The following is a 24,746-nucleotide window of genomic DNA, read 5'->3' on the forward strand; positions in this document are numbered from 1 at the left end:
TAGGATCTATAAATACTTTCACATTAGACATTAGTCAGGTTATAAAGCCGAAGTGTATTAGATGGAATGAAAAATGGTAAAGAGGAAATAAAACCAAACAAGAAAAGGAAAAAGATCAGGTAGGTTGCTTCAATCTGGATACAAACTCAGCTCTTTCTAGTTCTTTCTCTGGATGCACATTTTTCTCTCCATCATGAGTCTTTTGGGATTGACTCATATCACTGCATTGCTGAGAGGAGTCCAGTCTATCAAAGTTGGTCGTCACACATACGTTGTGTCTGTAATTGTGTACAAATTTCTCCTGGTTCTGCTCTTCTCACTCAGCATCAGTTCGTATAAGCCTCTCCAGGTAAATGTGAAGTCCATCTGCTGATTATCTTTTTTAATTAGATCTATTTTTTGCTTTTTCTTTTGTCTGAGATCATGAATCCTACTGCTCCTTTTTTTACTTCAGTTGAAGCATATTAGATTCTGCTCCAGGCCTTTATTTTAACTTTGTGTCTGTCTTTTTGCTTCAAATGCATCTCCTGTAAAGAACATATCGTTGGACTCTGGTTTCTAATCCATTATGCTATGTGCTTCCATTTCATTCCCAGTTATGATTACTATGTATTTCCCTCCATCCCATTTTCTTCTTTTTCTTCTTCTTCCCTCTCTTTTTATCCTGTCCCTCCTCAAAAGTCTATTTTTCTTTTCACCACTGACTTCCTTAATCTGCTCTGTCTTACATCATTCCCCCTCCCTGCCTTTCTCTTATCTCCTTCTCCTCCTTTTTCCCTATTGAGTAAGTTATATTTCTATATACAACGGAGTGTGTATACATATTCTTCCCTCTTTGAACCAAGTTAGATGAGGGTGAGGTTCAAGCATTGCCTGCCTCCTCCCCCATTTTCCCCACCACTGTAAAAGCTCTTCCTTGTATGCCTTTTTTACATGAGAAAAATTTCCCCATTTTATCTCTCCTTTCCCCCTTCTCCCAATGCATCCTTCTTTTTCACCCCTTCACTTTTTTTGGGGGGGGGGGATCATTTCAACAGACTCATACCCATGACTTCTGTCTATGTAAACAACTCCTTTTAACTGCTCTACTAATGATAAAATTCTTAGGAATTACATGAATCATCTTCCCATATAGGAATGTAACCTTATGGAGTCCCTTATGATTTCTCTTTCATGTTTACTTTCATGCTTCCTTTGAGTCTTGTGTTTGAATGCTGAATTTTCTATTCAGCTCTGGTCTCATCAGGAATGCTTGAAAGTCCTCAATTTCACTGAATATCTATTCTCAGTTTTGCTGGGCAGATTATTCTTGGTTGTAATCCCAGTTCCTTTGCTTTCCAGAATATCATATTCCAAGTCTTCCATTCCTTTATTGTGGAAGCTGCTAAGTCTCATGTGATCCTAACTGTGATTCCATGATATTTGAATCTGACTGCTGCTGTATTTTCTCCTTGACCTGGGAGCTCTAGAATTGGGCTACAATATTCCTGGGAATTTTGATTTCAGGATGTCTTTCAGGAGTCTTTTAATTTCTATTTTATTCTCTGGATCTAAGATATCAGAGAAGCTTTCCTTTACAATTTCTCAAGATATGATGTCTGGTTTGATGGGGCAGCCAGGTAGCACAGCGAGTAAGAGCACCGGCTCCAGTGTTGAGAAGACCTGGAGATCGAATCTCGGGCTCAGACACTTAGCACCCACCCAGAAACACCTGGCCGTGTAACCTTAAGCAAGTTACTTAACCCCAATTGCTAAAAAAAAAAAAAAAAAGATATGATGTCTGGGCTCTTTCTTTGATCATAATTTACAGGTAGTCCAATAATTCTTTTTTTTTTTGAGGGGGAAAGGCAAGCAATTGGGGTTAAGTGACTTGCCCAATGTCACATAGCTAGTAAGTGTGTCAAGGGTCTGAGGCTGGATTTGAACTCTAGGGCTGGTGCTCTATTCACTGGTGCCTCTTAGCTGCCCCAAGTCCAATAATTCTTAAATTATTTCTCGCTTATCTGTTTTCTAGGTCAGTTGTTATTTTTACCTATGAGATATTTCACATCTTCTATTTTTTTCATCTTTTGATTTTGTTTTGTTGTAACTTGCATGGAGTCATTAGCTTCTAGTTGCACACTTCTAATTTTTATCTAATTTATTTTTTACTTTTTTTTTGGAGGGGGGAGGGCAGGGCAATTGGGGTTAAGTGCTCAAGGTCACACAGCTAGTAAGTGTTAAGTGTCTGAGGCTGGATTTGAACTCAGGTCCTCCTGACCCCAGGGCCAGTGCTCTATTCACTGTGCCACCTAGCCACCTCACACACTTCTAATTTTGAAGAAGTTATTTTCTTCAGTGAGGTTTTGTACCTCTTTTTTCCATTTGTCCAATTCTACTTTTTTTTAAGGAATTCTTTTCTTCAGTAAATTTTTCTGCCTCTTTTTACCATTAGACCAATTCTGTTTTTTAAGGTATTATTTCTTCAATATTTTCTGTACCTCTTTTATAAAGCTCTTAATTCTTTTTTCATAACTTTCTTGCATCACTCTCATTTCTTTTCCTAATTTTTCTCTACCATTCATTTCTTTCTTTACTTTTTCCTGGAATTCTTGTTTGACTTGTGTACAATTAGCATTTTTTGAGGCTTTTTGTTGTAGCTGTTTTCACATTGTTGTCTTCTAAATTTATATTTTGTTCTTCTGGGTCACTGGGTAGCTTTTTATAGTCAAGTTATTTGTTGTTGTTGTTATTGTTGTTTAGTCATTTTTCCAGCCTATTTCTTGACTTTGAACTTTATGTTAGAGTTGGGCTTTGCTAACCTGGTGGTAGGGAAGCACTGTATCATGCTTTAGGCTGCTGTTTTCAGAGCTAATTCTAGGAGTTTTTAGCACTAGTTTTTAGTGCTTCCAAGGTGGTGTGATCTGATGAGAAGTAGACTCATGACTCTGCTGGTCTGTGCTGTGGTGTTTACCTGCTTCCTTGCAGCTGCAGAAACCAGCACTCCTATTTGTCCTGGAACTGTGACCAGGGCTCCTGCTGCCTTATGACCAACCACAAGGAAACCTCCTAAGTTTCCTTAGGCCAGAAAAATGTCTCACCCTTTTGTTGGCTCTGCTGGTCCAAAATTTGATCTGAGGCATTATTTTATTTTTTATTTATTTATTTTTTAAAGCAATCGGGGTTAAGTAACTTGCTCAAGGTTACACGGCCAAGTGTTTTTGTGTGGGTGTTAAGTATCTGAGACTGGAACCAATCCTGGATCTCCCGACTCCTGGGCCTGGGCTCTTAATCACTGTGCCACCTAGCCACCCCCTGAGGCATTATTTTAAAATTGTTTGGACGGGAATGTTGAGAGAGTTCAGCTGGGTGACTGCCCCTAATCTGCCATCTAACTTGGTTACCTTTTTATTCTAGTTCAAATTCATTTGTAAGCTAAACCAGAGAGGATTCTGGACATACCTGATCCTAAATTAGACAGTTATCTGTAATCATTTATTAACCATTTAGTAAGTGCTTACTATGTGTCAGGTACTATGGTCTTTTTCATCTCCCATTATATAAGATTTAACTCAGCCGGAGGGTAATATGGCTGGTTGACTTTTCTTCCCTGGATTTAATGGCTATGACAGTTCTTACAGTGGTTTTTGTTCAAGCAAGTTTCTAGCCAGTGTACTTAAGCAGACAGGAACTAAGGTTACTTGAAGGGCTCTGAATGGCTTGTCCCAGAAAGTAACAGTGAGAAGCAGTACCCAGCAGAGACTGGTTCCACCAGCCTGGAGAGTGACATTTGGGTGAGATTAAGTAGCTTGGTGGCCCAGTGTGCAGAGGACTAGACTTTAGCTCAAGAAGATCAGAGTTTGAATTTCTGTCTCAGACATCAGTTGTGTGTCCTTGACAGATCACTTAAAACTTTCTTTGAGGACAATAATAACATCTACCTTCCAGGGTTGATGTGTTGTTGCTATTCAGTCATGTCCAACTCTTTGTGACCACATTTGAGGTTTTCTTGGCAAAGATACTGGTGGTTTGCCATTTCCTTTACCAGCTTATTTTACAGATGGGGAAACTGAGGCAAACATGGTGAAGTGACTTGCCCAGGATCACATAGCTAGTAAGTATATGAGGCTGGATTTGAACTCAAGGAGATGAGTCTTCCTGATTCCAGGCCCAGGGCCGGATATCTGTCATACCACCTAGCTGCACTAGAGGGGATACAAATATAAGCCTGCCCTCAGGGAGCTTTCATCCCAATGGAACTGGAAGAGAAAGGTGCTAGAAAGGGAGCTGGAAAAGTGGTGGTGGGAGTGACTTTTAAGTGACCTGGAGGCTTGGTTCCAGACAAGCTTATCAGATAGAGCCCAGAGTCCCAGGGACAGAGTTCTGGAGGGAGGGGGCTGATGAGGAAGCTGAGGACAATGGGGGCAGCATGGTTTGAAAATGGTCAGGAATGTTATGATTGTAAATATCATACATCTTCTAGAACACAAAATCTCAGCTACAGTTTGAAGAATAACCCAAAAGAAAAATATGAATGCAGAATTCCTTGAAATTCACCCAAGTAACACTGAAGGGGAGTTAGCCAGAGGACAAATTCCAAAGGCTGGAGCCTTTTGAAAAGCCTATTGCCAAGGGTTCAGAATTTGCCTCTAATGAAATAGTAGTTAAATGATTCCCCCTTCCTCCCCCCCAATGGCTAAAACTCCATGAATTTTTAATCAAAATAAAAACGCAAAACAGAGAAACCCTTTATGCATCAGACCTCCTAGTCAGTCCTCCACTATCCCAGCTTCCCATAGATCTAATCCCAGAGGAAAAGGAGTGGATCTGGGTGGAGTGTGGCATAAACCACTCCCCATGAGTCAGCTGTAAATTTAATTCAAATCCCCAATCTCCCTTGGCTTTTTGCTTATGATGGTTACTCTCAAGATGACTACTGCCATTGGAAACCACACTGGGAAACAGGTAAGACCTCGAAATATTTACCTGGAAATTAAAATTGTTTCTAAAATGAAAGGTTTGTGTTTGAGTAAGGCTTTGTGGTCTCTGTTTATTCTGAGAAAGGAAAAAAACCTCCCACAGGAACTGAGGCTTTTACTTCTCCTGTTTCATTTTAAGAATTTGCTTCATCTAATCCTCTCCAGGGAAGGGGAGGAGGGGGGCAGCCAAGAATTCATTTGACTAATGGCAAGCCTGCGGAGAAGGCAGCTTTTTGTTATTCCACACCATCTTGTCATTCTATAAATGTGTAGCTACTAATCTTGGAGGAAGAATCACTGTAGAACCTGGTGTGTATCTGGGTATCCTTGAGCTTTTATGGAGAGTGCCACTGGCTAAGGAAAATGATTTATTCCAATAATCATCACAGTGCCAGCTGTTCTCCAAGATGCCAACCTATCCTGGGGGTTGTCAGCCAGTCAGACAATAAGCATTTATTAAGCACCATCACCTCCCTGGTGTCATGGTCCTCTCCGAAAACGAACGACAAATAACAACCACAGTCACTATGCTTCGGGCACTTTGCCAGCAGTCCCTGTGCTTGGGGAGCTCTCCATGATGTCAAACTCAAAGCAGGGAGGGAGGGGAAGAATCTAAGGTACCATTTACAGGTGATGCACTGCACTTGTGACTTAGAATGATTGGACTCAAGAAAGCTGAGACTCTACAAGGAATTGTTGGGGAGGGGCTTTCAGAATGAAAACTTCAATTTTATTTTAACCACTTTTTGGGGGAGGAAGGGTATGTAATTTCATGGATACGGGAAACCCTTGGGGTAAACAACAACAAAACAACTTTCACAGAGCAGCAACTCATGGGTAACTTTAGGGAATTGTAGATTTAGGGGTTAAAAGAGAAGAAATAGGTTGAACCTCAGAGATCCTTCAGGTCAAGGGTTCTTAAATTAGGATTCCTAAAGAGAATCCATGGCCAAATGGATAGGTTTGGACTTGGAGTCAGCAAGATCTGAATTCAAATCTTGACTCAGATATTTACTAGCTGTGTGACCCTGGACAAGTCACTTAATGTATCAGCCTCAGTTTCCTCATCTGTAAAATGAGGATGATACTAATAGCACCTACCTCATAGGGTTATTATAAGGACCAAAAGAAGTAACTTATATAAAGTACTTTGCAAACCTTTAAAAGTATTATATAAATGTTGTTATGATTATTATTTCAAGGGGTTCATGAACTTGGAACTGTTAATATTTTGAAAATTATTTTCCAATATAATCGATTTCCTTTGAAATCTCATGTATTTTATTTTACCCATTTAAAAACATTATTCTGCAGAGGGGGTCTATGGCAAACAAAAAGGTAAGAACTCTTGTTCTAACCCAGTTTTTTGACAATGAGGAAACTGGTCCAGGTGGGTTTAATTGATCTGCCCACAGTCACACAAATGTTAATATAGTGTAGAAATTAGAATTTGGACCCACATCCCAGACTCCAAATCCAGCTCCTTCCACCGCATTTGGCACCTCATTTAAGTGACCACGATGGTAGGTGTCATTAGCCAAAATGGGGAAAATTTTGAATTTCAAGGAAATTCATTACCAAGGAAATAGAATGAATTCTCTCTCCCTAAATTTCCTGGGTTCATGCTTTTCCTTGTGCTTAGGGTTGTAAACTGAACCCTTGAGCAAACTCTCCATGTGTTAAAAGGGCTCATTTAATTGGCTGGGTAAATTTAATCTGGCATAACCTAGACCCTCTTTCCTTGACTTCTTATTTTCTCCTGGACCCTGGATGATGGTGATTTAGGGATGGAGGCTGACAGAGTGGTTTCTGATGATAAACTTGGTAGACAGAAAATGATTGTCTCTCCCCCCTCTCTGTGGGTCTCAAAATGTGCTTATAATGGGAAGGAGTCTCCTGAAAGGATAGAGGGGGGCGAGACCTGCATGCTGTGGTCTCCAGGGCTGGATTCCCCCTTCATTCCTCCACACTCCTTGGATTTAGACTTTGGGGTTTCCATGAGATCGACAAGAATGGCCAAAACACTGTTGCAGTTAATGAAGATGAAGATCTAAACAGGTGAACCAAACTCCGGAGGCCAGCCCTGTAGGACAGATCTGGCTTCTGGAGCAGAGACAAAGGTGGGAGCAGAGGCAAGGAAGGAGCCTGAGTTGCTGAGACTGCCTACCAACTCTTGGGAATCCTGCTGGGCTGGTTAGCCAGGAGAGGGAGCTTTCCCTCTGATTTCCATCTCTTCCTTTCCTGATTTTCATTATTTAGAGTCTGTGATCCTGACACAGAGTCTCTTCCCTTCTTGCTTTCTACTAGCTATGGTTATGTGTAGTGGGGAATCCCTCCAGTCACATCCAAAGATCTGGGAGGGGAAATAAGAGGAGACAAACTAAAGGGCTGGGTGGATAGAGCACTGGAGCTGGAGTCTGGAAGACCCATGTTCAAATTTGGCCTGAGACGCTTAGTGCCTGCGTGACCCTGGGCAAGTCACTTAACCTCTGTCTGACTTAATCCACTGGAGGAGGAAATGGCAAACCACTCTGAGATTTTTTGCCAAGAAAACCCCATAGACAGTATGGTCCAAGTGGTCATGAAGAGTGGGACTGAACAACTGTCCAGCAGCTGGGACATGACTGGAAGCAAGTAAAGAACAAAGTTATTTCCTTTCATGTTATGCTATATACAATATGACCATAGCATGCTGAGATATTGAATCTAGCTGGGAGAAACCCAGATGAGGTTAGTCAGTCAACTTTTGTTGTTGCTGTTCAGCTGCTTACTCGTGTCCAATTCTTCACGACCCCAGGGACCATTGCACACCAGAACCTTCTATCCTCCACTGTCCCTCCAAGTCTGCCCGAGTTCATGCTCGCTGCTCCCGTGACATTCCATCCATCTCAACCTCTGCCATCCCCTTTTCCTTTTGCCTTCAATCTTTCCCAACATCAGGGTTTTTTTTTTCCAATGAGATAGTCAACTAGCTGCTGTTTGTCCTTCTTTCTGGAAGAGGACCATGGCATTAGGGAGGTGACAGCATGATATGCAAGTGAATTGGATTATGTACCTACTGTATGCTATGCCAGGCACTAGGCTAAGCCTGGGGATACAAAGAGACACTGCTGTTAAGGAAATCACGGTCTAGGGTGACAACAGGTAAACTACAGGATGTCCCTAAAGTCTGGACACATAGGACATCTCATTAACTACGCATATTTTCAAGAAATGAAATGAACGAAATTTTCAACAACATTGTATTTAATTAGCATTTTTATTTTTATTTATTTTATTTTTTATATTTATTTTATTTTATGCATTTTAATTAACATGTCATAGGAAGACATAGGAAACACAGGAAATCTCATTAATTAATTAAATTAAATTAATCACATTAATATGGAAAATAGTCCCTAATAGATAATAAAAGCTTTTATTTCATATGAAATTGTCATGGCTAAAATTTATGCTAATTAAATAAAATGTTGTTGAAAATTTCATTCATTTCATTTCTTGAAAATATGCATAGTTAATGAGATTTCCTATGTGTCCAGACTTTAGGGACACCCTGTACTATGTACAAAGAAGAGATATACAAGGATAAGTTGGAGGAGGCTTCAGAGGGAAGACACTAAGATTAAAGAGGATTCTTGTAGAAGGTAGGACTTTAGCCGAGACTTAAAGGAAGCCAAGGAGGCTAGGAGGCAGAGATGAGAAGGGAGATTCATCAGCTGGATATAAATATAAATTTTATATTTTAATATTTTGAATAATATTTCACTTTATCTCTTAGACTGGTTTTGGACCCAGATGTTGAGGGTTTAACCAAACCACTTAGAGCTGCAGCTGAAACCGTGGACTCATTGAGGAGCAGGGAAGGATGGTAGGAATCTGTAGGCGGGGAGCTCTCTGATACTCGGCAGGGCTTTTGCAGACTTGGAAGGAGACTCTCCTACCACTGACCAGGGGAAAATTGCCCAGGTTGCTGGGCTAGTGGCTCAAGTAAAGTACTGCCTGATGGGCAATGCAAATATTGCATCAATTCATTCAGTGACATACAGTCTTCCTACAGGTTAGAGAACACTATGTTTAAGCCACAGGTTGAACTGCTTGAACAAGTATCCCACTTAAAAGTAAGTTTTTAAGGTTCTCCCTCTTAGGCAAACCAAACAGTAGATCTCTTCATATAATTGAACTCTTTTTTGTTTTTTGTTGTTGAGTCATTTTCAGTTGCGTCTGACACTTTGTGATCCCGTTTGGCGTTTTCTTGGCAAAGAGACTGGAGTGACTTGCCAGTTGCTTCTTCAACTCATTTGATAGATGAAGAAACAGAGACAAATAGGGATAAGTGACTTGCTGAGGGTCACAGAGCTAGTAAGTGTCTGAGGCTAGATTTGCACTTGGGGAAGATGATTCTTCCTCACTCCAGGCACAGCACACCGCCTAGCTGCCCCATAACTGACCTTAGTACCCAACTATAGCAAGAGTAACAAAATGAGTGTTTTCTGTGGAGCTACAGCCTAGCTTTTCCATATCTCTGCTTGCACAGTAGCAAAATATGCAAACCCTTGAGAGACCATGGACATAGCCTTTCAGTGGGTAAGATTCCATATCAGGGCTCAAATAAAGATATTACTAATTACCGAATCTCAGAGTTAACTCAACCTCAGAAAGCCCTTTAGTTCAGCCTATCCCTGAATGGGAATACCATCTACAACCTACCTGATAAGGGACCATCCAACCTTTGCTGGAGGATGTCCAATGATGGAGAGGCCAATGTCTCTCGAGGCGGTCCATTCCACTCTGGGATAATTGTAATTATTAGCATGTTTTCCTTATTGTACAGGCTAAATCTGTCTCTGTGACTCCTACCTGACTCCTAGAAATTTGCTTTGGAAATTTTACTACTGCTATATTATTGGTGTAGGGTGAGCAATGAGGTTGAAGAAATAAGAATGGCTAATGGAATTCGTGACAAGGCTTTTGTGGGCACATCATCTTGTCTGACTCCACTACAGAGTCAATTTCATGCAGAAATGGAAAGTTGGTTGAGATGGTACCAGGACAAAGAGCTCCTGTGTGCTCAAATCTTGGATGAAGGTAGAAAAGCATTCATATTGATGTCGTTCATGCTGAGGAAATAGGTCTTAGCATTTGTTTCTAAACCCTTCCTATGGTTTTGTAGGAAGGAACTAGACTCATAAAATTAGGATCATGGTTTTGGAGCTAGAAGCAACCTTACCTAGCAGTTATCTATTCCCATTCCCTAATTTTGTAGGTGAGGAAACTAAGGCCCAAAGATCTTGGTCACATGATTTGCCCAAGTAATAGAGCTGGAATTTAAACCAGATCTTTCTTTGTTTCTTTCTTTGCTTTCTTTGTTTCTTTATTTCTTCCTTCCTCCCTTTTTTTGAATGATATTTTATTTTCCCCCCTAATTACATATAAGAACAATTTTTAACATTTAGGATTGGGGTTTTTTTTTTGAGTTTTGAGTTCCAAATTCTGTCCTCCCCCTCTCCTTGAGAAAGTAAGCAGTCTGATATAGATTATGTATGTGCAATCATGTAAAACATTTCCATATTAGTCATTTTGTACAAAAAGACAGAAAGGAAGAAAAAAGAGAGAGAGAGAGAAATAGTATGCTTCAGTCTGTATTCAGACATTATCAATTCTTTCACTGGAGGTGGATAGCATTTTTCATCATAAGTCCTTTAGGATTATCTTTGATCATTGCATTGCTTAGCATAGCTATGTTATTGTATTGCCAGTTCAATATTTGCAGTGCCCATGATCATGATCAAGACCATGACTATAAAAGTCACATGACGTTTGATCGCAAAATATACCAAACTCTCCATATAGAGGACAGAACTGAAACATTTATTTAGACACCAGAAAACCCAATCCCAAAACCAGTAAGCTGATTCCATCATAGTACCAAAGATATTAAGAAGCTACAATAACACTGAGAGCCACAGCATCCTTTAGCCTTACCAATATTAGATCAATATTTACTCACAAACCTCTCTATCTCTTTGCCTGAGCCTCCTCTCTCTCCCACCATCTCTCTGGCTCTGAGTCCCAGCTTCCTGTGGGCTCTGCTTCATCCTTCAGCCCTCCATCACAATCTTCATGTGATTATATTCAGCCTATTAGGGGGCAGAGTTTACTTTCAAAACAGGGAAGATCTTCAAATTCCCCCCTAGATCTATTAAGGGGTAGGGAAGATCTTAAAATTCCCATTCCCATTACAGTTGCCAACAGTTGCTCATTGTATTTTCCTAGTTCTGCTAACTTCACTTTGTATCAGTTCTTGTACATCTTTCCCAGTTTTTCTGTAATCATGCTGCTTTCTACATCTTTCTTCAGATGTAGAGATCCCTTCACTGTTCCATGTTGCCTCCATTGAACTCTTCATAAATCTATGGGGCTTTGGAACAGTATTTCTGGCTTTTCCTGGAATATGACTGTGATGACCCAACCCATTAGAGTTGCTTTCAATGCCACTTGCCACAAGTCTTTCTGTCTTTAGGCCTTAAAGAAAAGTTGAAACAAATACAAGTCCTTTGAGTGGACAAAATTTCTTTTTTAATAACAGCTAATATCTTCATATAATAGCTAGCCTTTATATTAGTACTTTAAGGTTTACAAAATACTTTGCATATGTTAACTCATTTGATACATTTATTTTGTTTTTGCTGTCAGAGGGTCTTCTACCTTCTTATAAGGTCATAAGTAACAGGAAGGGGTCATCTAACCCAACTCCTCATTTCACAAATGAGGAAACTGATACCCAGGGCAATTAGGTGGTATAGTAGATAGAGCACTGGACCTCTCCAGTGAGCCAGTCCATGGCTGTGATGTTATGTGATACAGCAGGTAGCAGAAGGATTTCTTAGTCCTCTCTTTAGAGCAATGAATAACTACTGAACAAAGTCTTGAGCATTTTGGAAGACAGTGCCACTAACCACTATACAGGATCTGTTATGGTTCTGTTTTGTATGCTACCGTCCCGAGAAGAAGCAACCTCTCCACCATCAAACATTTATTAAGTACTTACATATGCAAAAGATTGTATTTGGCTCTAGTCAGAATGAAAAGTTGCCTTATCTTAAGAATCTTACAATTTAATGTACAATTCCGCATAAAAATGCACTTGAGGGTTACCAGTTGGGGAAATAATCTGTTGTCCAAAGACCTGATGTAAATCTTTGCTCTGCCACTTACTAATTGCATGACCTAGGGGAAATCACTTAACCTCTCTGGGTCTCAGTTTCCACATCCTTCTATTCTGGGAATTGGACTTTTATTGTTGTTCAGTTCTTTTTCAGTCATGTCTGACCCCATATTTGGGGTTTTGTTGGCAGATACTAGAGCGGTTTGCCATTTCCTTCTCCAGGTCATTTTACAGATGAGGAAACTGAGGCAAAGAGGGTTCAGTGACATACTCAGGATCATACAGCTAGTTAAATGTCTGAAGACTGGACTACATGATATTATGTCTGATCCTTAAGTAAAGTTTAAAATTTGCAAAATGTTTTATTTACATTCCCTCATTTGATCCTTGAAACAACCCTCTGAGTAAGGCACCAAAAACATTAATATCCCCATTTCATGGATGAGAAAACTGAGGCTAAGTGGCTTGACAATAGTCACATAGATAAGCTTTCCTTGTTTCCAAGTCTAGCACTCTAGCCATTATATTACCCTGTCTCTCATTAATGATTTTTAAGGTTTTTTTCAGCACTTATATTCTGTGATTAGATGAAAACAAAGAGCTATCTGAGGTCTGAGGGGTAAGGTGATACTGATGTCAAGGATCTGGGAAGGATTCCTTGAGAAAGTAATACTAGAGTCAGGCTTTAAAGGTTGGGGGTAGGGATGGTGTGAAATTTTGATTACATAAACATTTTAAAATTACACAAACAAATCCAATGCAGCTAAGATTATAAAGGAAACAGTTAACTGAAATTTTTTTTCCTATGTTTCTTTAGTAAAGGTCTCTTTTCATTTATTTATTTATTTGTTTGTTTGGGGGGGGGGCAGTTGGGATTAAGTGACTTGCCCAAGGTCACACAGCTAGTTTTTGTGTCAAGTGTCTGAGGCCGGATTTGAACTCAGGTCCTCCTGACTCCAGGGCTGGTGCTCTATTCACTGCGCCACCTAGCCACCCCTAAAGGTCTCTTTTCTAATAAGAAAAATACCTGTTATCTATTTGAAACGTGGTTAACGGATAGGAAGAAGCAATTCTCAAAGTAAGAAACCCAAGCTATTTGTAGCCATATGAAAAAAATGCTCCAAATCACTAATAGTGAAACACAAATTAAAGCAACTCTGAGGTTCCACCTCACACTCATCAAGATTGACAAAAAAAGGAAAATGACAGTTTGGAAGAATCTTATGGAAAACATGTACATTGATGCATTAATGCAGCTGTGGATTGGTACGGCCATTTTGGAAAGCAATTTGTAACTAAGCCCCAGAACTTACTAAGCTTTGTCTAATCTTTGACCTAGTGATTACAACTATTAGGTCTATACCCCACAGAGATCAAAGAAAGAGGAAAAGAGCCCGTATGCACAAAAATATTTGTAGCAGCTCTTTTTGTTGTAGTAAAGGACTGGAAACTAAGGAGATGACCACAGATCAGGCAATGGCTAAACAAATTATGGTATATGAATATAATGGAATATTATTGTCCCATCAGGAATGATGAAGAAGAGTTTTAGAGAAACCTGGGAAGACTTGTATGAACTGATTCAGAATGAAGTGAGCAGAATCAGGAGAACAAGTTGTACTAGAATGAATTTTTAAAGACAAACAGCACTGAACAATTTGAGTACACAATGACCAATCTTAATTACTGAAGACTGATGATGAAGAACACTAGCTGGCTCCTGAGAGAGATAATGAGCTAAATATGCAGAATGAAACATACATTTTTGGATGTGGCCAAATATGTATGGGTGTGTATATATATATATATATGTATACACACACATATACACATATATGTATATATACATATAAATACAGCTTTAACACATATATTTGTTATAATGGTTTTGTTTTTCTTTTTTTTTTCTTTTCCAGCAGGGGAAAGAAAAAAAGTAGAATATGAAAGGGAAAAAAATATTCTTGATAATTTTTTAAAAATAAAGGATGGAAGAAAATTCAGCAGGAAAATGGGAGAAAGAAAATTCTAGTCATAGGGTAAAGTATGAACAAGGGCCTAGAGGTGTAAGAATACAATAATTGATATCGTAAATGTATCTCTCAAGTTATCATCCTACACCTCTCCTCTTTTTAAACTCCTAGAAAAAACTATCATTCTTTTTTCTTTTAAAGCAATCGGGGTTAGGCAACTTGCTCAAGGTTACACGGCCAGTTATTTCTGGGTGGGTGCTAAGTGTCTGAGCCCAGATTCGATCCACAACTCATCCCGACAGTGGAGTCAGTGCTCTTACTCGCTGTGCTACCTGGCTGCCCCCAAAACTATCATTCTTTATTGCCTCTACATTCTCTCTCTTTTTTTTTCTTTTTGGAGGGCAATTGGGCTTAAGTGACTTGCCCAAGGTCACACAGCTAGTTTTTGTATTAAGTGTCTGAGGCCAGATTTGAACTCAGGTCTTCCTGACTCCAGGGCCAGTGCTCTATTCACTGCACCACCTAGCTGCCCCTGCAGTCTCTCTCTTGATTGCTTCTCAAACCTTTTAAAAATGTAATTATTTTCAACGAACAAAAATTTGTTCTTTTCAATTTTTGTAATCTGGCTTACTGCCTCAACATTAGATTTAAACAGAATGACCAATGATCTCTTAATTGTCAAACCTGAAGGGCTTTAAAAAATGCTCCTCCTTGACCTCTCTGCATTATTTGATGCCTACAGTACCCACTATGACAAGGTGGCTTGATGGCTACCTTCCCAGATTGGACCCTCTTGCTTCTCTGGCTTGTTGTGATACTGATCCCTCTTGCTTCTCCTCTTACATCTGACTGCTCTTTCTTTGTCTGTTTTGCTGGTTTATCTTCCATATCTTGACCCCTAATTGTTGGAGGTATCCCAAGCCTCTGTCTTAGGTCCTCTTCTTTTTCTAAGCTGTCTCACTTGATAACCTCATTAGTTCCTTTGGATTTAATGATCATTTCTAAGCAGACAGTTCCTAAAACTATATATCAATCAATCATTTATTGTTTACTATGTGCCAGATACGATAAGAAGTTGTTTTTTGTCTTTTGTTTCCTAAGAGGACCAATGACATCATGGGTGATGTCTTGACTTGTATGTGAAATTAGATTAAGGGAGGCAAAGTAGCACAAAGTTGTCAGCCTCACTCTGTCTTCCTGAGTCACTGAAGTCCTGTGGCAGGACAAAAGTCAAGATGACTGGCGATGGCCTGGTATGTAGTGGATAACCTTGGTGTCTTTGATGTCTGGTCCAGTTCTAAGTGCTCTACGATACCTGCTTCAGTTTCCTTCATGATTGTTGGAACAAATTATTGAGTGCTAAGTACTGGGGATACAAAAAAAAATGCCTTCCCTCAGGGAGCTTACACTCAAATGGAAATGATAACACTTACAAAGACACAGAGACAGGAATGAAGTGTTGTGTGTGGAGCAGCACCATAGTGTGCTGTGAACTATAGAGTGTGTGAAGGGGAGTCACGTGTAACTCCATTTTTCCAGATAGAAAAGAAAGGAAAGGGTCAGACTGTGAAGACTTTAAATGCCAAACAAAAGGGTGTATATTTTATTCTAGAGGTAATAAGTAGCCATGGGTGTTTATTGAGGATGTGGATGACATAGTAAGATTCATGTTTTAGGTAAATCACTTTGGTAGCTACATGAAAGATGATTTAGAAAGTGGTGGGACATGAGGCAGGTAAACCAAATAGGGAGCTATTACAATAGAAAAGGCTAGGGCTTAGACCGGGGTGGTGGCTGTGTGAGCAGACAGAAGGGGCATATACAAGAGATCGTAGAGATAGAATTAATAAGATTTGGGCAATTGTTTGGAGAGTGACACCAATGTTGTGAAACCGAGTAATTGGAAGGAAGAGTAATGATAATGGGAAATTTGGAAGAGGGGCTGGTTTCAGAAGAAAGATAAGGAATTGTTGTGTTTGAGATGCCTATGGAGGCAGACTAGGGGTAAATATATAAAACCGAGTGTCATCTTTACAGAGACTAGTCCCTAATCTCATTCCTGAGCTTTAGTCACACATCATGAACTGCCTATTGGACATTTTGAACTGGACATCCCATTTGCATCTCAACATGTCCAAAACAGAACTCATTATGTTTCCCCAAACCCAGTTCTCTTCTGAATTTCTCTACTTTTGTAGAGAACTCTACCATTCCTTCAGTCAGCCAGGTTCACAATCTTTTTTTTGTTGTTGTTGTTTTTGGAGAGGGGAAGACAGGGCAATTGGGGTTAAGTGACTTGCCCAAGGTCATACAGCTAGTAAGTGTGTCAAGTGTCTGAGGTCGGATTTGAACTCAGGTCCTCCTGACTCCAGGGCCAGTGCTCTATTCACTGTGCCACCTAGCTGCCCCCCAGGTTCACAATCTTGACTTTATCCTTGACTCCTAGCTGTTTCTGATCCCACATAATCCAGTTGCTGAATCTTTTAATTTTTATCTCCACAAAAGGTTTCTTGGTCTGTCTTCTTCTCTCTATTCACATGACCAACATATGCACCTAAATTATACTAATTTCTAGTATAGGAGAATTATACTAGTGCAGAATTATTCTAATTTCTAGTATAGAAAAACTAGTTTTCTTCCTACGTTAAGTCTCTCCCCTTTCCAATCTATGCTCTGTGAAGCTGCCAAAGTGATTTTCTTGAAGTGCTGCTCTATTATGTCACTCCTCTATTTTAAGAAACTCCAATGGTTATTTATTGCTTTTAGAGTTGAAGATTATAATAATAGCTAACATTTATGCAGTACTTACTACGTGCCAGGCATTGTGCTAAACTCTTTACAATTATTATCTAATTTGATCCTCACTACAACCCTGGGAGGGAGGTGCTGTCATTGTCCCCATTATATAGTTGAGATAACTGAGGCATGCAAAAATTAAGTGACTTGCCTCTGTTTGGCATTTAAAAGCCCTTTAGCTGTGTGACCTTGGGAAAGTCACATGTAATAAATGCTTGTTGAATGATGGAAGTAGAAAGGTTGGAGAAGCCTTCTTTGGTTTCACCCTTTTAGCTCCATCATCAATTTATCCTATCCCTTCCCACACCAAATCACCCTCTTCATCACCTCACTACTTTCCACAAAAGAGTTAATAGTTGAACTCTTTTTAAAAATTATTTATTTTTATTAAATGTTTCCAACATTCATTTTTATAAGATTTTGAGTTCTAAATATTTTCTCTTCCTTTGCCTCCCCTCTCCCCAAGATGGCATGAAATTTGATACAGGCTATACATGTATAATCATATTAAACATATTTCCACATTAGTCACATTGTGCAAGAAGAATCAAAACAAAAGGGAAAACCATGAGAAAGAAAAAAAATAGTATGTTTCATTCTGCATTGACTCCGTAGCTCTTTTCTGGATATGGATAGCATTTTCTGTCATGAGTGTTTTGGAATTGTCTTGGATTACTGCATTATGAAAAGAGCTAAGTCTATCAAAGTTGGTCATCACACAATATTGCTGTTACTGTGTACAATGATCTCCTGGTTCTGCTCACTTCATTCAGTATCAGTTCATGTAAGTCTTTCCAGGTTTTTCTGAAATTCACCTGCTCTTCATTTCTTCTAGCACAATAATATTCCATTACATTCATATACAACAACTTATTCAGCCATTCCCCAATTGATGGACATTACCTCAATTTCCATTTCTTTACCACCACAAAAAAAGAGTTGCTATCAATATTTTTGTGCATGTAGGTCCTTTTCTCATTTTTATGATATCTTTGGGACCCAGATGTAGTAATGACTAGGCTATTTAGATAATTCAGGTGAGAGGTGATGATGTTCTGAGTAGAGAGACTGAATGAGAGACGCTGTGGTGGTAGAACTGACAAGATTTGATAACGAATTCAATATGTATGGTCAGGGAGAAAGAGGACTTGAGGCTAACACTGAGGATTTGAACTGGGGATCCTGGAAGAAGGGCAATGTCTTCAAGAAAAATGGGGAGTTTGGAAGAAGTGGAGATTTGGCAGGAAAGAGAATGAGTTTTGTTTTGGAAGTTGAGTTTGAGATGTTTTTGAGATCTCCAGTTGGAAATATCCAATAGGTAATTGATGACGTGAGAATGAAGCTCAGGGGAGAAGCTAAGACTGGATATAGGTACATGTGTGAGTCACCAGTTATCAGAGATGATAATTAAAACCCATGAGAGCTGATGAGATTGCCAAAAGAGAAGGTGTAGAGAGAGAAGTGTAGGGGACCTAGGACAGAGCCTTGTTAAACACTGACAGGGACAGGGTATGATATGAGAAAACTGAGGAATGCTTAGGCAGGTATGACAAGACACAGGAGGGAGTAGTGTCATGAAAGCCCAGAGAGGACAGAATATCCAGGAGGAGAGGGTGGTCATCAGTGTGAAGGAAGGAAGGAAGGAAGAAAGGAAGGAAGGAAAGAAGGAAACAAGCTTGTATTGAGCTCTTACTATGTACACCACACTGTGCTAAGAGGTAGGTGTTAGTATCATATCCATTTTACTCTTGAGCAAATTTAGGCAGGCAGAGGTTAAGTGACTTGTGCAGGGTCATATAGCTAGTATTATGTCAGGTTTAATTTAAATTCAGATCTTTCTGACTCTAGGTCCTGTACTCTACTGTGCCACCTGGTTGCCCCTAAAGGCAGAGGTAGGTATGGGGCAGTCAGGTGGCACAGTAGATAAAGCATTGGACCTAGAGTCAGGAAGACCTGAGTTCTCATCCTACCTCAGACATTTACTAGCTGTGTAATCCTAGGCAAATTATTTAGCCTTTGGGGGGATAATAATAGTATCTCTCTCACAGGATTATTGTGAAAATAAAAGCACTTTGTAAACCTTAAGGCTCTGTAAAAATGTTAGCTATTATTATTAGGAGGATAGGACTGAAAAAAGACCAACAGATTTGGCAATTAAGATATTATTGCTAACTTTGGAGACAGCATTTTCAGTCAAAGGATGAGTTAGGAAGTTTGGGATTAGGCAAAGAAAAAGAATCATAGTAGCTAGCATTTATGTAGAGAACTGTAAGATTTGCAAAGCACTTTACATAAGCTATCTCAGTTGATTCTCAGAAATTACTCTGTAGGTACTATTATTACCCTCATTTTACAGTTGAGGAAACTGAGGTTAAGAGGATTAAGTGGCTTGCCCCTGTGACACAGCTGGTGGCAGAGGCAGGATTTCCCCTGGCTCCAAATCCAGTCTGCTATCCACTAGCTGCCTCAGTGGGGGACACTTGGGTATGTCTGAAGGTAGGAAATAGGAAGACCCTGAAGACTGGAAAGAGAGAAGATTATGATGGAAATCTGCAGGAGAGAAAGGGGGCTCTGATACATATATGACTGATGTGGCCTTGGCAAGGTGTCGGGACACCTAACTCTTAGAGCCTGGGAGAAAGGAGACCCACCCTGGGGAGTAGGGGGCATATGTCAAGGGGTTTTGAGATGAGGAGAAGGCAAGAAGATGGAGCTCAGTCAAATGGCCTCTATTTTCTCAGTAAAGTCAAAGGCAAAAGTCGTCAGTTGATGGAGGGGGAGGGAGGGGTCAGTGTGGGAAGCTTGAGGACTGAATAAAAGGTTTGAAAAAGCTTTTGTGCAGGCGTGAGATAGAGAATCAATTAGAGAGAAATAAAAGGACTGCCTTGTTGCAGTGAGGGCCCAGTTGAAGTTGGATGACTTGAATTTATAATGTACCCAGTGGCTGCCCAGTCCTTTGTCCAGGGAAGTTTTTAGTCCATTTAATTGATCTTTTATCCATTTTAAGATAGTTGGATGTTGGTGAAACAGAGGAGGTTGGCTGTTTTTGTGGGACTGCAAAACGGGCAGGCATAGATGGGTTTGGATCTTCGTCTGGATCCCAATGATCATTTTTGACTTTATGGCCCCAGCACATAGCAGAGTGCCTAGCATATTTTTTTTTCTTGGCTTGTGAGTTCATTGGTGAATGAACCTCCCAGTGATGAAACTCCCTTTACTTATTCAGACATGGTGACATTTAATAGCTAGTATTGACATAGTGCTTTACAAATATTACTTTATCCTTACAACAGTTAGGTCCTATTATTAATAATTAGTTGCTGTTATTAATCCCCATTTTACAGATGAGAAAACTGAAACAGGTTGGTTGAGTGACTTGTCTAGGGTCACCAGGTAGTAAGTGGCTAAAATAGAATTTGAATACATATCTCCCTGACTCCAGGTCCAATCTCTTTCCACTGTGTCACCTAGCTGTTTCATGTAATACAGGCTTGTGGAATTGAATTGATGAGATCACAGATCCATTAGAGTATTAAGCATGAAGAACATCTAGTAGTCTGAGATAATGAAAAGAAAGTTCACTTGCATACAGTATTTGTTTGAGTTGCATTAATTAAAAGTCCATTCCAAGTGAATGGGTATCCTTTTGGACCAGGAAACGACACCTCAGTCACACTTCCACTCTGTGGAAGTAAGTATATTTAGAAAAGTTGTGGCCTTGCTTCCTGCTTTGTAGTTATTTTGACGATTAAAATCAAAGTTATGAAATGCCATGAATTCACTCAAGCAGCCTAATTGCAAATATTGCAGCCAATGAAATTCCAGGGCTTTAATCTTAGCTGGGGGTGGGGGGTAGAACATCTTGAAGCCTCTCCATCTTGCAGTTATTAGACTTTATTGAACCAATTATTAGATGAGATTTGGGGAGAACTGATAGAACTCTTGCTCCCAAGAGCTCCCATTTTCTGTGTAATCCTGTTCTGAGGACCACCTTCCATAGATTCAAATGAGAAAATAACCAGTTACCATTAGGGATAATTTCTAGGCAAATGAGTTAGGAGTTTTTTGTTCTGATAATTACAAGGAGGCTGATAAAGCCCTTCTGAAGTGCATAATGTTGGGAGCCTGTGTTTATCTCTTCCCTTTCCCCATGCTGCCTGTTTTCCTGGGATACGGCTTCATCTAGTGGGTTGCCTTGGTCTCAAACCAAGTCCATTATTAGGCTTTGCAGAATTCCTGCTTTGCTGCCAGAGAGTTTGGTCTTCTGGGTGGCTGCTTGGCTGGCCTTCAAATACTGGTGCCTCGGCTTGGGAGGGGAGGATGGGGGAGGGAAGCCCTGGCAGACTCCCCATGGGTGCAGTGTGCCTTGACTACTGATTGTCAAGGGCTTTTTACCCAGGCATGGGCCATTTACATGATAATTATTGTTTTGGAGAAGTTGCTTCCTTGGTGGGACTGCAGCCTCTGGGAGAACCTGGGCCGGAGTGGGCTCCAGTGCCCCGGGGGATGAGTAGGGTCAGCCTGCACTCCCGAGGTCGCTGGCAAGGCAATCAGGATAATAATACTAACAACAATAACCATTCTAATGTCTAATAATACCGATCTGGTACTTTATTATAATACACTGTAACAATGCATAATCTATTCTGATACATTATACTATATAATAACTCATAAAATGTATACAACATGGTAATCATACACACGGACAGTATAACAACTGTACATACCATATGACAATATAACAATGTGTAATATAATTACACTATATGAATATGTAATTACAGATGTCGTTTTATCAGTAATTTACAATAGGTTATGCCAATGTATAACATAAAATAGGATAATTATATAGTTTAGAATAGAATATACATGAATATATAGACATAGGATAGAACAGAATATAGAACACACACACACATTGCAGGGCGCGCTTCCGAGTTTGCAAAGAGATACCCCCCCCCCCCCCCCCCACCGGACAGAGGAGGCCACTGAGGCAGCCGGCGGGGCAGCGGCTCGAACGAGGTGGCGCTGCCTCGGGCCGTCCACCGGAGCCGCGCTCACGCTGGCCTGGGGCCGCAGGACCGGCCAGCCCGCCCCGCCCCGCGCCGGGAGGAGGGGCTTCCCGGCCGCTCCGGCCACGGCCCTGCCGGTCCCGGGCCCGAGCCCAGAGCGCGGCGCAAGCGGCCCCTGTGCCTTTAAGGCCCCGCCGTCGCGCCTGCGCGCTGGGCTTCCCTGGCGGTCTGGCCGGCCGGGAGCGGCGGCGGCCGAGGGCGTGGGGGGTGTGTGGTGGGGTGGGGGGGCTGCCCGGGTCGGAGTCCGCGTCGGCGCAGCAGCAGCGGCCCCAGCGGGGTGCCGGCAATCGGGGCGCGCGCGCGGAGCGACCCTCGGACAGACGGAGGCCGGGAGGGGCGGCGGCGGCGGCGGCCTGGGGAGCCGGGCTGAGGCGGCCACGGAGAGGCGGCGGCGGCGGCGGCGGCGGCGGGGGCTGCCGGCTGGAGGGGAAGTTGATGCGGACGCCCGAGCCCGCCCCAACTCTCCAAGGTGAGGGGGGCAGGCGTGAGGCCCGAGTCCGGGCCCGGGGACGCGGGTCGGCGTTCAGTGCCCCTCGACGCGGCCCGGGGCCCGGAGCCTCGGGCCGAGCCGCCTCAGCTGCGGCGGCGGGGGGGGGGGGGGGGGGGGGGTGGGGGGCCCCGGGAGCGCGGGTCTCCCCGCGCCCCCCGAGTTCGTGGAGGGCGCTCCCGGGGCGGGCCGGGCAGGGGCAGGGGGCCGGCCCGGCGCAGCGGGGGTCCTGGCCCCGCGCACCCCCGCGGGCTGCAGGGTCTATAAAAGCCCTTTTTTGTGCGGTAACCCCGACTTCTCCGGCCCTCCGGGCTCTCCCCCGAGCGGCTTCGGCCCCAGAAACTTGGGGGTGGCTTTTGTTCAGCTGGACCAAGCTCTGCCCGGAGCCCGTCCTGGGGGCCCCTCCCCAACCGCGACCGCGGACGCCGGGTCGGTGCGCTTCCCGACGCCCACCCGGTCCCGAGGTCGCCCCCACTTCTTGGAGGAGCGGACTGTGGTCGGGGGTGCGGCTGGACTGGAGCCGGGTGCCCCGACTGCGGGAGAGTAGCCAGGCAGCACTTCCTGCCCCCGCGGCCGGGCCGGCCCGGCCCTCCTGTGGGACCTGACCCGGACCGGGAAGAAGCGACCCCTCCGGGCACAGGCTGCGGGGACGCCCAGCCCTCCCGGGCAGCCTGCGGGGACGCCCAGCCCTCTCGGGCAGCCTGCGGATCGGGACCGCGCAGCCTTTGGAGGGGCTTCGTAGGGGACCCCGCGGGCGGGGGGAGAGGGGGGGTGAGCGTCCCCCCGAGAGCAGCAGCAGGGGGCTTCCTCCAGAAGCCGGCAGGTGTTGACAGGCTTGGTCTGCGGCCGCTAGCCTTGGGAAGGTGTGAGCTGAGCTGTGCCTCGAGCAGCGCTGGGAGTGCGCCGTACCTGGCCCAGCCTTCCCCGGGAAGAGTGGGAAGCGCCTCCCGGTTGCCCAGAAGCCCGTGGGGCCCTCTGTCTTAGTGTCCCACTCTTGGTGGCCCCATTTGGGTTCCCTCGGCACAGACCCTACACTGGTTTGCCGTTTCCTTCTCCAGCTCATCCTACAGATGAGGAAACTGAGGCAAACACGGTTAGGTGACTTTCCCAGGGTTGCACGGCAAGGGAGTGTCTGTGGTCACATTCGAATTCAGGCCCTCTGTCCGCTGCCCTTCAGGGTCCCTATCTTAGCCAGATAAAGGGTAGTAAACACCGAGCCCGTCCTTCCCAGTGAGGCTCCTGCTCAGCCCGTCAGCCCCGTGGGTGATGCTGTGACTGCCCCAGCCATTCCTGTCATCCTCGGGGCTCCTCTCCGTCCCTGCTCTATCTCATGTCCCATCACTGCGCCCTGTCCAGTGTGGCGTGGGCAGCCTGCCGCTGTACACAGGGGCACCGGGGATCAGTGGTACCTGCCGTTTGTCCCTTGTCATACAAGAGGCACTTAGTTCCTCCTGTGTTTGTGCCTTCCCAGAATGCAGCACAGCCTGCAGACTCCGATTTGGATCAGAGGTTTGGAGTTCAGAGGGATTGTAGAGGCCAGCTTGTCTCACTTCCTTATGTGAGGGATAAAGAAACCGAGGCGCCGGTGACATACATAGAATGGTGTTTTAGGAATATCGGTCCTCCAGTCCTACAGAAAACGAATGGAAGTGGGTATAAGTCTAAATCCAAAGAGGCCAATCAAGGTGTTTTACCTCAAGAGTCCAGAGCTCTGGTGCTATGAATTTTTGTTCCCAAGGAAAAAGAATAAGAGGAAAATGAAAAAGCAGCACGTTGATTTAGAAGATAGAGTGCTGGACTTGGAGTAAGGAAAACCAAGTTAAGATCTTGTCTCAAGCACTTAGTAGCTGTGTGACCCTGGATAAGTCACCTATGGCATGAGGTCACCTCCTCCTTTAGCGTTACTAAACAGTCACAGAAGTCAAAAAAGCAACTCTCACAACAAATATGTATAGTCCAGCAATGCAAATTCTCATCTTGCCACATCCAGAAACCTGTGTCTCGTTCTGAATTGTAATCCACTCTCTGGCAGGACATGGGAAGGGAGGCAAAGGGTATAAGCATTTATATCGTGCCTGCCTGTGTGCCCCACACTATGCTAAGAGCTTTTAACATTTTAACCAAATGTTAAGGTGGGCTGCACCATTCATCTTCAGGCCTCTGGATCTATGGTTTATTACTGCACTGATCAAAGTTTTAAAGTCTTTCAGAGGCTTTTTCTCTCTAATGTAGTCATTGTGTAAACTGTTCTAGTTCTCATTTCACGACTTCAGTTCCTAGAGGTCATCTCCAGTT

General features: G+C 42.8%; 1 protein-coding gene across 10 annotated transcripts in view; it reads left to right on the forward strand.

The window, feature by feature from the left end:
* The first annotated feature begins 4,815 nt into the window (after positions 1-4,815).
* LOC138165081 (ecotropic viral integration site 5 protein homolog) overlaps positions 4,816-24,746 on the forward strand; it is a 219,197-nt gene continuing 199,266 nt past the window's right edge. For 7 of the 10 annotated variants that reach the window (XM_069093217.1, XM_069093218.1, XM_069093219.1 and 4 more), the window contains exon 1: positions 4,816-4,944. In XM_069093217.1, the coding sequence (XP_068949318.1) occupies positions 4,891-4,944 (54 nt within the window). In that variant the 5' untranslated portion in view covers positions 4,816-4,890. Of the gene's footprint in view, positions 4,945-22,282; positions 22,434-24,746 lie in introns of those variants that run through there. The other 3 variants (XM_069093221.1, XM_069093220.1, XM_069093222.1) reach the window with 3 other exon arrangements.

Source organism: Petaurus breviceps, unplaced genomic scaffold (genome assembly GCF_028583685.1).
Source record: "Petaurus breviceps papuanus isolate PSGF00001 unplaced genomic scaffold, PetGlider_PUasm1.0 207, whole genome shotgun sequence".
In the NCBI taxonomy this organism is placed as follows: Eukaryota; Metazoa; Chordata; class Mammalia; order Diprotodontia; family Petauridae; genus Petaurus; species Petaurus breviceps.